Source organism: Strix aluco, chromosome 6, assembly GCF_031877795.1.
Source record: "Strix aluco isolate bStrAlu1 chromosome 6, bStrAlu1.hap1, whole genome shotgun sequence".
Taxonomy (NCBI): Eukaryota; Metazoa; Chordata; class Aves; order Strigiformes; family Strigidae; genus Strix; species Strix aluco.
The window spans coordinates 7,431,333-7,445,337 of NC_133936.1; the positions used below are offsets into that span (position 1 = coordinate 7,431,333).

Below are 14,005 nucleotides of genomic sequence, written 5' to 3' on the forward strand. Positions count from 1 at the left end.
CTTTCCAAAGACTTTACCTGGGCAAGGCACAGAGCATGGTAACTGCAGCACACTCTCTTTCGATGGCAGCTGACCACATAATGCATTTTCTACTGGTTTAGATGTAGCAGAATCAGATGCATCATGCACTACACACGTGAGGTTGCGGACTTGCAATCCATCTCCACACTGTCCACCCTACGAAATGACAGAAGGGGAGAGACACACACATCACTGACGATAGATGACAGAAGAAATACAGTTGGTTCCACCTAAGAAGACTTCAAAGATACAAATTTGGTCTTTCAACTGCAATAATATCCCCACTTATGAGAAGACAGATGGAGATGTTCTCTGTACACATCTCTGCAGAAGCTCAGAAGCAGGGGCTAAGCCACACAGAAAAGTGTGTTGTAACCAAAGCTGGAGATGAGGTGGGTACCATAAGAGATAAATACCATGTTTGGAGTCAGCCCTTCATGCCTTTTACTACAGCTAGTGAATTTACTGATCCTTAATTAGTGGCCAGTTACATGAACACAGAAATTTCTGGCTTCTCTAAAGAGGCCAAGAGCAGAGCTTGCCCATAAGGAACTGACATTTTCACTCACTTCCTTTGACAATACAGCCCAATAGTAGCACTTACATGGTTTAAACACTGCAACAGCAAAAATCCTCCAGCACGCTTAATTAGACTGCAAGGGTTATTGCTCACTAGGCTGTTTGTGTAATTTATTAAAGGGGTTCTGGAGTACACAGAGATCACCAACTCAGGTCATATACTCTACCAAAATATCACCCAACATCAGCCATCACCTGTTAGCACTGAACCCCACTAGAACAAGCAATAGGAGGCTCCATCTGAGCCACTTCACACTTATCATCCCAGTTCTGAAATACTTAGTTATACACCAAACTGCTTGCTGAAGAAGATGTCCTTTACCAGAAAATCAATATTGTTTGGCTAAGGTGATAATCAAGGGCTGAGGATGCTGTAAGAGCTGAAGCACCACGGGTATTTCTAGAGGCTGGAATTGTTTCATTCTCATGTGAAAAAAAGTGCTGCAATGATGTTTGAGGTGTACACCTTAAACCTGCATGATGCTTTACGAATGGGCGCCTGAAGCCCGGAAAATGGCACTTTACAAAATTCAGTAAATAAAACTCAAGAAGGATGAAATATTGCTTTTATATAACCAAGGGAAGTGCTCCTTTGGATCACTTGGCAGTGGATTCTTTTAAAATAATGAACTTCATCTGCAGAACAGAATGGCTCCTACCGAGTGCATTCATTCAGCAGCGGGTTTGCTAGCAGGGATCTCAAGAATGGCTCTCCTGCACACACCTGGTAGCTTTTTCATTTTCTCCATCCCTTCTGTTGCAGACCCATAATGAAATGGAAATAAGAGCATAACTAGCTGGATTTAGAGCAGATGCTAATCAAAAGCATCTTAGAGAATACTAGTGTAGATTTACTATATGCAGCCAGATTTCAAGTTTTTAACAACATGTTTCACTTTAGTCAGTATGTAACTCACTGTTCTAAATTACTGTTTCACTGCTGAAACCTCTATTGCGGTCTGAGATTAATGGTGTGTGAATAACTCACGCAGCTGTCAATTGGGTTAGAGCTCTTAGAAATGGCTGGTGGAAATAGAAGACGATGTGGAGAAAATTCTCGGGGGAAATGGGCACTAATCAAACTGCAGTGTATTTCCAGCTCAAAGTAGCTCAAGGAATGACTAAATGACTGGAGAGGACAAAAAAAGTTTTTAAGAGACAGTTATTCTTCTATAAACAATATATAAGTATTTACATACATAGCAATACATAAATAGTTATATGAATACTGAGATATTAATATAAATAGGTGAAAACAATACATTTTTTTGGTACAGCAGTCTCCACTGTAAAAGTCCATGTGCAAGATTCTTTGTTCTTCTAACATGCAATATTGGAAATACATTCATATTTTCCCATGTTTAGAATAAAAAATAAATAGAAACCATGAACTCTCAAACAATACCAAAGATAAAAGTTTGTTTTTTAACAGTGGCTTTCATTTACTTACTTTCTTTCAAAGACCAGCAATGTGTTTTTACAATCAACTGAACACACTTAGAAGATACAAAGTCATCCTGTCATTTACAGTAAGAGGTGGTTTTTGGTACATTTGGTAAGGTCATAAGCAATGCAGGAGCACTGCATTAACTTCCTTATCATCTTCAAAATTATTCATGTCCCCAAAATTATACATTTGAAGATCTAATTAATAGGTGTGGAATCCGTGGAAGTTCGCTGCACACTGAGGATGCAGGGAATAGCTGCTAATCAGAGAAGAACTGCCAAAGAAATGCTCACATATTCAAAACTCGGAGGATCAGATTTGTATTGTAAATGCTCTTCCCTGGAAGATGTGATCATCTGAGGTTTGCCTAGAACCAGGATTTGCCTCTTGAGTCAAAAGCTCCTCACAGAAAATATGTGGGGATTTGACTTTCAGAGGGGATTCCCCCCATTTGGCTGCAAAAATTTCTACACTGACCCTATGGAGGATGCAGAACTCACCCTGGGCTCCCTGAATACAGCCTGGAGGAGGTACAGGCCCCTCCACGAGCACCCGCATGGAGCCTCAGCCCCTGACCCCCCTCACTCCAACTGACCACCCATAAAATAAGGAGAAGGTTTACACCAGGGCCGTGTTTTGACAGCCATTTGAACTGACCAACACGCTAACATAAGGCAGCATCTGTGCAAACCTTCTCTGACATCACCCTCTGATACTTTCCACATATAACACACTAATAAGACAAGAGATAACAGTCCTAATGAGATGCTTTGCCCAGACATGCCTTTAAGAAAAGTTTTCCCTTTTCAGCTTTTACTGGCGCTATGTGTGTTCACAATTCTTTAGGCAAAGAGTTGACTGGGCCATGCTTTCACAGGTTGATGAGCATTTAATCAGGTAAAAGTTTTCTCTAATGAGGAAGAGTTCCATGATCACATTTAAGGGAGTGCTTTTCAAACATGTTAGAAAGGAAGGGTTCTTAGTCTTCTTATGAATGTTAGGCAGCTAGTGCTTGATAATGTCTTGCTACTCCACTTACATTCCTTTAATGGAAAAATTATGAACAGTGTCAGCCACTGCTATTTTTTTTTTTTTTAAAGCTAATCAGGGTAAACCACTTCAACTCCAGTAGGAAAATGATTAATGTAATGTAACCCTTTAAGATTAGGTGGACTGACCGTTTCCCAAGTTCTGCATCCCTCTGAATGCAGCAGAAATGCCCCACGCCCGCTGGAGGTGTGCCTGTGACATGTGTAATTACCTGGAGAGCAATGCACTGATTTCCATACTGTGAAAATCAGCAATACAGAACACTTAGCAGGCTCTATTCCTAAACATGCAGACACCTCTAATTATTCACATGAAGTCAGTTTAGCATAAAATAGTCCTTCTACAATTAAGAAATGCAGTCTCAGTTATCTCATAATACAAGGAAAAAATATTTTAGCCTTATAATTAATTGTCCTGTTTACATTATTACAGGAAGACACTTTCACAACATGCATTTTGGTCTCACCGTAGGATGCATTTACTTTGTTTCACAAAGCATCCTTGAAAACAGGACTTCTAAAAGCTTTCTTTAGAAAGTAAGCTTAAGCTTCTTTTCCAGTAAAGCACAGGAATAAATCACCCTGTATTTATGAACTACATTTAATTCCTAAGCACCTCATTAAAGAGAACTGAACACGAATAAAATGGCTCCTCTCCAAAACAAAGCAAAGGGTAGAGGAACTACATCGCAGTAATTTAAGGAGAGAAGCAGGCTCTATCTCACTGAAAGCGCAGGATGATATCTGGGTTAGGGAAGGCTGTGATTACTTGCTCTGAGCTGAAATTTAGCTGAGTTCTGGATGCACACATTTTTAATCTGCACAATGCGTTATTTATCTGGAGTATGCCAGGGCGTTAATTCAGCTTCCCCACTAATTCTTTTATCAGCTGTGGTAGCTCCTATGGTTGAGGGTCTCTTCCTTAATATTTCACAGAATTTGCTCACGTTAGCTAGACAAAATATCAGCTGATGCTGTCATTTTGTTGTATTTATGTCATACATAAATAAATACTGAGTGCAGTACATACAAAGACCATATTCACATCCCTAGTTGCAATGAGATGTTAATTATATAAAACATAAAGCTATTTCTAAAGATACAAAGATATTTTATAAAGATATAAAGAAGTATAAAGACAGTCCAAAGACTGTCACGCTCCAGCTTTCTTTTGTGAAAACCTGGGAAAATTCTGGGTATCTATTCTGCCACCTGCAGTATTCACTACACGTCCACCTACCTCATCTAGAAACCACGTAGGTATTCAAGGCATTTGCAGCATGGTAGAGGGCAGAGCAGAAAACACACGGGATGTGTCTTTATGTGCATTATTGGCTTCAATCTCCTACATGGTATAATGTGGAGAAGCAGCTGCAGATCCGTGCACAGGTCCTGTCCCCTGGGACCAGGGCAGGCTCTCTTCCACCCCAACCACAATTCACCCACCACCACCTCAGCAAAGCCGGCTTTAAGCAGCCCGAGGGGACTTCACTCTGCCCGAGAAACCTCACTGTGAAAGATTCACCTCTGCTTGAGATGGGTTACCAGCTAATATGTTTTAATATTGGAAATGTGATCTAACAGATAAGGAGAGAAGAAAAAGCATAGAGGGAGGAAAAAAGTCAATTCAAGCCTGATGCGAGTCACTGGCAGTGAAGAAATGATGGCTCCAGTGCCAAGCAGAGGTGCCGAGCATAGGTACAGCACATTGCAACCGAATCCAGCCATTTTTAGATCATTAAAAATATAGCCAGTCTAAGGAGAAAGTAGAAAACAGCACTTCATACAATAACTCACACTATTGTACTGGAGACCTTGTGGAGAAAGACCTGCTATACAGTACTTTAAAAAAAAAAAAGGAAAAAAACCAGGAAAGAAAAAGATAAAAAAGTCTAAGCTCTCTTGAAATCTAGCAGACCTACCTTCTTGTTAGAGTTATTTCATATAATTAAATTATAGGTCACCATGACTATGCCCACTCAAGCACATTTACTCTGTAAATCTCCTTTAATACCTCTATAAGCTTGCGGTACTCGAACCTATATATAAATTGCTGCTGATGGCTGGAAGATGAGGTGCAGAGGTCTACCGCTCCTGAACTTCCCCTGCTTTCCTACGGACCTTACCAGCACCTTCGAAGGCCATAGAGACACCTCTGACCCGTGAACAGTGGCCTCAATCAATTCTGCCATGTAATGATGAGTTTTGTTGTTGACCCCAGCGTGGGGAGCCCGAGGAGCCCTTGGGGAGCGCTGAAAAAAGCCATACCTGGAGTCTGCAGGGAGACCACGGGCCCAGCAGCCAGCTGTAGCAGGGCTTCACTGGGCAGCTCCTGTGCTGGGTGAGCTGCTCCGGGCAGGGTCTGCCCTCGCCCGCTGCCCGCAGGACCACCGAGCGCCCACGCACCATCTGGCCTAGGCAAGGGGAGAAGACAGGACACGGTGAAGGAGACCCGGAGGAAGAAAAAAAGAGAGATTTTGTGATTTATCAGGATCCCTAGTTCATTTTCCACCACTAAAATCTGTTAAAAAGCAATTGATTGGGAAGACCACTTGGATAATATAGATGCAATTGCTAAGCCTAGGTGATGCAATCACTGATATTTTCAAACACAGTTTTTAAATACAGCTTTGTATGTTTTCCAAATACATTATTTGTTTATGCAACACATTTAAATACTTGACTAAATCCTGATTATTAAATATGACAAGAAAATAATTCCTATGGCAGCATCATTTCTAACATTACACATTCAATATGTTTCCAGTGATTTTTAACAAATGAAATTTTATTTTTATGAGCAATTATGTGCATCTAATTTGAAAACTGCAAACACTCTAGTGGCTATTACCGTCCATAACCACTTCTGCCATTTCCATTAAAATCCTATTTATTATTGGTAAAAACTTCTTCAGCCACTGAATGGAAAAAGCAATTATATTACTACTTTTGAAATAACAAAACTGAATATATTCATTAAAGTTACAGCAATCCCGTTTCCATCTCCTTTGCTGTCCATTTACGTCCAGGAATGTTTTCACTCAAAATGTTTCAATTAGAATCCCAGCTCCAATTAAAAAGAAAAGTGGGGGAAAATAAAGCCCTCACGCAAAGGGATGCAGAAGATTGTGCCGGGGATAAAATTTCTGCCTTGACTTTCAACAGGCGTGGATTTGAGAGGCAGTTAAAAAAATAAAAGGTCTGGGCAATACGGGCACACACATGCAACAAGACAGATGCAAGCGGTAATTGCTAACTCACTGAAAAGGAAAGACACAACGTGTTGTGGTAGAGCTCTCCCATTTGGATTGCAGCCGTTTAGCTGCAATCATGAGTAGAGGGGAGTCGGGGAGGGGGGGGGGAGCAAACACCCCTGCGAAGTGGGGAGGCTGGATATCCAGCCAGATCCTTCTCCTAGCTATTTATGCATGCACTTTTTAATTAAAGGTACTGCAGCTGGGTTTAAGGTACATCTCTAATAACTGTCATCGTGACTGTCTATGGAGTAGGATTTCCAAAAACATTTTAGTAAATAAAAATTAAAAGCAGGCACACCTGAAAAAGCTACTGATGGATACCTTAGCAAGCTCTCTTACCTTTACAATGCTATTCCCTTGCTCTGACCCATTGAATTCCATTTTTCAACCCATTTAAACCAATTTTAAGACTTCTTCCTTTTCCAATTCTAATCCCCTGGACCTGGGGAGTTTGTAACAGAAGTGATGATAAAAGCTCTTATCCACATGACTGTGCATTCAGCCATCACGGAATCAGATACATTAGGAGGTGGGAAAAAATCCTACCAGCTGAGAGGAAAGGAAAGGTAAGAAACTCCTGCAGTTCATCAGGGTCACAGCAAGGGAAGAGAAACCCCTCAGCCTGCTGCCGACAAACCCCACAGCAGCCCTCCCCTGCCCAACAGGCCAAAATTAGCTTTCTTCCTCACCAGCAACGGACCAAATTTGATGGGTTCTTCTTAATTCTGAATGCTGAGGACTGGTAAGCAATGGAAAAGGGAAACCATGGGGAGCCCATGGCTGTGGGGTTTTGGGGATGCCCTGAGGCAGGTGGCTGACCCGGGCCGGGGAGCTCCGCAGCCCCACCAGTCATGGGCTCCCAAAACAGCAGCTACAGAAAAGGTCTCCTAAGTTTAAAAGATTGATTTCATCAGGAGGGACCTGAAAGCCTGAAGCATTCATCAAGATATTTTAATTAAAGATATAATTTCCTTTCGTACACTCTATTTAACATCTTTCTAGCAAAATGTATATGGGAAGATCTTTGAATAGAAAACACAATTTTCATTTTAAGAGGAATTAAAGGAATTAACAACCATTCTGTATTTATTTATATTTTATTTTCCTACAGTTGGTTATCCAAACCATTTAAACTCACTATATTCACAGTGGTCAGCTGGTGCTTGACTCATTTAGTCTATCACTTTCTTTTTATACTGTGAATAAATCATCAAAGAAAGAAATTTGACTGAAATCTTTCTTTGCACAACCACTGCAGTGTGTTACTTAAAGCTCTGATTTTTTTTTCTCACTCCACAAACATTATCTAGGTGCTTGGTTACCATTCAAGTAGCAGAAAAATGCCCCATTTTTATTCTTTAAATATCTTACCTTTTCCTGCCTATGGAGAACAGAATGTCACTGCATCTGAAATTAATTTGCTTCCAGTACAAATTCTGGAAGAGTCAGTGCAATCCTAGTTATTTCTTTAATGTCTCAGTGAATTTTGCTTTCATTTCCTAATGAATTGGCCACATCTCTGATTCCTCTGCTCTGCAGAGTTAAATGATACAAAACTTAAGACAGAAAGTGTGCTGAAAATTGAAAATAACTATTGCTTCATATCCTCAAATTTGTCATTAGTTTCGAAATGGGAAGAAAAGAGGGGCTAGTCTTGTTAATGCTGGTCACTTAAAATTCTAGTTTCATCAGCAGCTAAAATTTCATCTCAGAAGCATAGGATGATATTTTCAAATCAGAAGAGTAAGATTTTTTAGCCCCAAAACCCAACTTGCCATTCCTTGCATTTTATCCCCACAAAGTGATGCATCGCAGCTGAAACCAAGATGATTAAAATTCCTGCTAGAGTTCATCACAGTCAAAATTACTGACACATCATTATCTGTTTGATGAGCGTGAGCAGAGCATATAAAACACAGCCCTATCAGGCAACCGCAAGACTAGAGTGGGGATCAAGTTACTTAAATACAGCCCTGGAGATCAGGTTAGGTCAAGTCAGAAGCAGATGGGACTGGTGATAAATGGGGCTTTTCGTCTACTTCCCACTGCTGGTCCCTCCAGCACCATCAGGCTGGAGCTTGTCAAGTTTGAGTTGCAATCAAGAAAAAGTCATGAAAGTTTCTTCTTCAGAAGGCAAAACCAAAAATATCTTCCCAAATCGGTGATGAATCAGTGAAAAATGTAACCACCAAATTTTTCCAGTCATACATATCCTTGTCTCCCTCATTTCTGTCCCACGGGCCAGTCTGGTGTTGGGGTGCACGCCTCCATGACTCACTACAGTCTCTTCTGGGCTCTGAACACCGAGCAAGGCATGGCAGCGTGTTCTACCCTGGGTAACTCAGGTAAATCCCATAATTTATCTGATCAAGTCAGTTTTGTAAGTGGTAAACCATGGGTTTAGTTGGGTTTACACTATTTAGCACTCCTGTTAGATAACTTGGGAGAAATCATACGGGAATGGAAAATATTTACGTAGAAAAATTCAGCATCCTCACGTATTCATTTGCCTTAACAAAGTAAATAAAATTTGCTGGGGATTATCCTTACCAAACACCTTTCCAGTAACTTTGATTCAGACCGTGGAAGCATCATCCATTAACGCAGTACTATACATCTTTTCATAGCAGTACAGCAACTAATATGAGGAACCCTAATATATAACCCCATGTCAGCCTAAAGCCCTAGCCAGCATCCTGAACAGATGCTGCCCAGAACTACAGCTGCAACAGGCAAATATCAGTTACACATCTCCGTAGGCTCAGCGCAGGCAGGAAGGAGAGATCTACTTTACTCATCATCATTTATAAAAATCAATATATTCGCCTTTGGCTGCTGTGTACCAGAACCATATTAGCTGTCAGTGCCACATACACAGCAGCACCACTTCATGTTTAAATGCATTGTTCGATAAAATAAAACCTGAGCAAGAGAAAGGTACCATCCATTAAAATATATCACAGCAAACCGTTACTGGAAGAGATGGACAGAATAAAAATGTTAGCAACACTGCTTGAGTTAAGAAACACATGAAAGCATAAATCCAGCAACACTAAATTTTGATCTGAATTATATTTAAATTATGTTTCTCTTTGAAGCTGTTTATGGTACTTCAGCAGACCCTTCACACGCTCTCCAAGAAAAGCCAGAAAAGCAGAATATTATTGTGAGCGAAGCCAGTAACAATGCGTGCAAGCGATCTGCAGTGAATTATTTCTCAGAAGTGTGCATCTAAGTCCTACATTTTAGCTTTATCAAATAGTGGGCAAAGGGAAGCCGAATCAGTGTTTACTACAGCCAATTCCCACAGCTCGTTTATTGTCATTCTTTGGTTTTCCCTGTCTAATTTGAGGCTTCTCACAAATGCCTGTAAGAAACTCATGATGATTTCAAAGGTATTGCAGTCTATGAACCTTCGGGTAGGAAACCCTCACTGTATTCATCTGTGAAGTACCACCTGCAGATGAGTACATAATTAATATCTTCTCTGTTAATACCATCATCAAGTAGTGTTTATAACCAGCTGGAACTCAGTGAAGAAGCTGAAATGATGGTGTTTCTGCTGTTGGAACCACAGAAAGGCCACAGGACTGGTGCCAAGGTCCCTCCATCACAGACGTGTGGTATCAGTGTAGCTCCATGCTTGATGGTTGCTGCAGCAAAACTCAGATCAGGATTGGGGCTGCAGTAAAATGAACCATGCACTTGGAATAACTTGGATGCAAAGTACTTTTGTTTCATTGATGCTCCTGCTTTGGGATGAGATTCAGAAGACCCTTGGGTCCCTGCAAAGTTTTTCAAATGATAGAGAAGGACTGAGCAAAACTTGGCTTCTGTATGATACAATTTTTAAGATGGCTTTCCCAGCTGCTTAGCTGCTGTAGGTTCACAAAACAGTACCTCCAGCTTTTAAACCATACATGTCTATGGCCGGAACTGTACCAGCCAGCTTTCTAGCTAGCAGTATAACAGAGTTATGACCTTTGAGGATCGGAAGACAATCCATAGACTGAGCTGAGCTTGGGCTTGACTGTGTGGTTCAAGTAGCCCTAATGAGGTTTGGCACCTACAGCCAGGGCACCCTCTGGAAGGTCTGCTTTGTCAGGGCATGGATGTTTCCAGTTTTCCTCTGCAGAATCCCAGCTCTGATTTAGGACATGAAGTAACTGTTTGCTCCTTGCATGCACTGGCAACCATCAGCTCTTTATCCAGTCTTTAGAATTAGAATAAGCATTTCAGTATCAGGAGCAGAATACAAGACGTAGCTTTACTTGAGTACATCTCTGTGCAAACTATGCAATGTAAAAGCTCAGGATGAAAAAACCTTCAGGCATTTTATAGGCTGAGCCACTCCTTTAGCATGCTAAAAGCCATAAAGAAGTTACAACCTGCTTTTGCACACATAGCTCTGTTTATTTTAGTAAGTGATTGAACACTCAAAAAAATAATTTAAGTCCATTCAGCAACATAAGCATTAACACTCTAAAATGGATTGTGAAGAAAAAATAAAATTTGGAATTAATAGTATTCCTAGTGTGTTGTTGCTAAAACACTGTCCATGAATAATTCATTTCTGTTAAGAAAGCACTACTTTACAAAAGGGCTAAAAGCTCAGCAAAGAAAGAACACCACTAATCCAAATATTAAGCTTTTTCTGTAACATGCTTTGATCTCTGAAATCCATCTGAAGGAATCACTTTATGAAAGTTAAGAGCTTTTTTCTTTTTGACCTTAAGTGAATTTGATTCAAATATACATTATGGCTCTTGAATCTTAAAGACCATTAGCTGTACATCTAATGCACATCAGAAGCCTGGGAAATAATGTCACAAGTTTATTTTGAATAAAGCCTTCAATGCATTTCCTCATGTCAATACTCAAGGGGTTTTTAAAATCATATAAAGTTAAAAAGGTTCTAATCCTTTCACTTTTTGTATGCTGGTGAGCATTACTGGCTGTACAAAACCTCACTGAAGTTACTGGAGTCATACAAGTATTAAGGGACCTGTGGATACAAGATGGAGACAGATGCATATACTAAATGATGAAAAATGGTCTTAGTGTTTTTTCTTCAATGGGATATAATTACGTTACTAAAAGTAACTTCACCAGAGGATTTGTATTTAGTTAATTATCCATTTCTTAAGAATCCTGTAACTCTCCCCAGCTCTTTGCTAGCTCTATATACTCCCCCTTGTCTCAGAGGCTAATGCTTCCTGTGACTGAATTCTGAGAGTTTGAATTCATTAATAAAATAATCCCCCAGGCATTTGTCTACTTGTTTCCTAAGTTGCATTTTTCACTTCAGAGTTCTGTCACAGCCTGCTTTGTTCAAAAACCCCAAACCCTGAGGACCTCGAGAGTGTCCAAAATCATCTCCCAAGGGCTTGGGGCGATCCTTGTGCTCTGTACCCCTGCTTGGGGGCTACAAGGGCCCGCCTGGGGCTGGGGGTCCCCTCTGTGCTGTATTACTGAGGCGTGGGGGGTGGGGGGGAAGGGGGCAGGAGGGGACTCACCGCCGGCGCCACATGTGTGGGAGCACTGCGACCAGGCTGACCACGCCGAGAGCTGGCAATCCACCGCGCAGGCCACCACGCACCGGCTCCTCGTCTGCACGGGCTTCTCCAGGCGAAGCTGTGACATGACAAGGAAACACAGGCGTCAGCCTCCCCAGGCCCCCAGCCACCTCCTGCCGCAGCTGGGCACCAAGTCAGGGAACCGAAAACTGGCCGCGACTCCTGTGGAACACCAGCATCACCGCTTATGGGGAGCCTTCCCAAGGCTGCAGTTGGTGAAAGTGGTTTCAGTATTGAAGCATTTCACGTCTAAAAGTCCCTCAGTGTTTGGGTCTTACTCTGAAAGAACAATCTCAAAATTCTAGAAGGGCACAATCTCCTTGGTCACCAGCTTTGCTGGAGCCACTGGGATGGTGCAGGGTTGGTAGCCATGCCCCATGCATTTGAGCTGAGGAGTGGTACCACCCACCAACACCCTCGGGATGCTTTTGTTCCCCAAAGCACCCAACTGCTGCACTCCCAGCACCAAACACAACTTCTCCACTACTTACAGATGATGTCTTGGTGTGGATCAGAAGGCACCAGCTTTCTGGAAACAAAATGAACCCCCGGCCGTTCCCCTGCCCCGCGCACACACGCGTGCGATCCTCACCCGCTGGCAGAGCTGCGTGCTGACCGTGGCCCCGTCGCTGCGCCGGCAGCTGAGGAGGCGATGCCGCTCCCCGCGCCCGCAGGTGGCATTGGCACCCAGCTGGCACCCGCTCCAGCCTGCGACACAAAGCACAGGATCCAGCGCTGCAGATCATGGCTGTCATACTATTTTCACACCTTTTTACTCAACACGCAGGTTATCCTCCCCTAGCGTGGTGTTTCCCCACGTCAGGGCATCCCAAACCCAAGAACAACCCACACAAAAGAAAGTTGCTCTTAAAACCGAGCAAGTCTTGGAGGAGAAACCGCTTGCTTTGCACTCAGATATCCCCTTAATGAAATTGGTACATCAGAGTGCACAGAAAACTGTTAAACACTGATAAAGAGTATCAGTTCAACCCAGTTGGCACATTTACAAGACTGTATTGTCTGAAGTAAAATTTCACTTTGATAAAGTAGCTGGGGAAGTTTCTGAAGGGTAACTCTGGTTTAACCTATTTTTTGTTCCAGGGTAAAGCTTTCCATTATTTAAAACTAAGCTCTAATACCTGTGAAATAAAATCAGTATTTCTAGTAGAAGAAAATTCAGATCTTATTACTTGTCTGAAGTTATGATGGTCGGAATACAACTAAGCTGAAAGAAGCCTTAAAACACCATTTAAATAAGCAAAAAGCATAACACAAACAACTAAAATTTCCATACACCCCCAACAAATAGGAAGCGTATGAGAAGAAAACTTATTACTTTGTGTCTTCCACCTCTGATAAACATGAACACGTAAATGTTCTGCATTTCTGAAATGTGATGATAAAAAAGGCATCATCCTGCTGCCTGTGTGTTTCTAGGGCTTTTATTTCAGTCTGGTTTTATTCAGATATTTTATCCTGCTTTGTTCTCCCTTCCCAACAGCCCCTCTTAGATCTCACCTCTCTCTACCTTTCTCATTTATCTGAGAAAACAAAGGGAATTTTTTTCTTTTTTTTTTTTTTTTAAGCTTGTTTGCAACAGATCTAATTGCTTCTAAGGTCCTCAATAATGCATTTTGCTCTGAATATCCTATGCCCACCCATATTTGCCTTCAAACCAGACTTTTGTTGCTATTATTGGCTTCACCAGAATCACACAGATGATACTTTTTAAACTGGGATTTTGTAATTAATTCTGTTGCTAACCCACCAAAAAGAAGAGATCCCATATAACCTGTTTTATTTCCAGTGTACCTGCAATGACAACTTAAATTAAAAATTGTGCATTTGTCCACTAATCTGTGGACAAAAAAACCTGGACAAAACCTCCACAACCTGGACACAAAAAAAAAATTTAGGCATGTAATTAACTTCAGTGAAATCAGTGGTGTTTACTCATAACTCTTACTGTCAAGGCTTTAACCAACACCACAAGCGAACATAATTGAAAACACAACTGAAGAAAGCCATTAAGGAGCTGAATCTTTTATGCAAAGATATTTGGAAAAGTGGAACATC

General features: G+C 41.4%; 1 protein-coding gene across 6 annotated transcripts in view; it reads right to left on the bottom strand.

Moving 5' to 3' along the window:
* THSD7B (thrombospondin type 1 domain containing 7B) overlaps window positions 1-14,005 on the bottom strand; it is a 332,338-nt gene that overhangs the window by 12,756 nt on the left and 305,577 nt on the right. For all 6 annotated transcript variants that reach the window (XR_012623747.1, XM_074828561.1, XM_074828560.1 and 3 more), the window contains 4 exons: window positions 12,522-12,637; window positions 11,870-11,987; window positions 5,365-5,510; window positions 18-177 (listed from right to left, as the gene is read on the bottom strand). Coding sequence is in view for 5 of the 6 variants with exons in the window: in XM_074828561.1 (XP_074684662.1) it covers window positions 18-177; window positions 5,365-5,510; window positions 11,870-11,987; window positions 12,522-12,637 (540 nt within the window). In the remaining variant the exon portion in view is untranslated. The remainder of the gene's footprint in view (window positions 1-17; window positions 178-5,364; window positions 5,511-11,869; window positions 11,988-12,521; window positions 12,638-14,005) is intronic.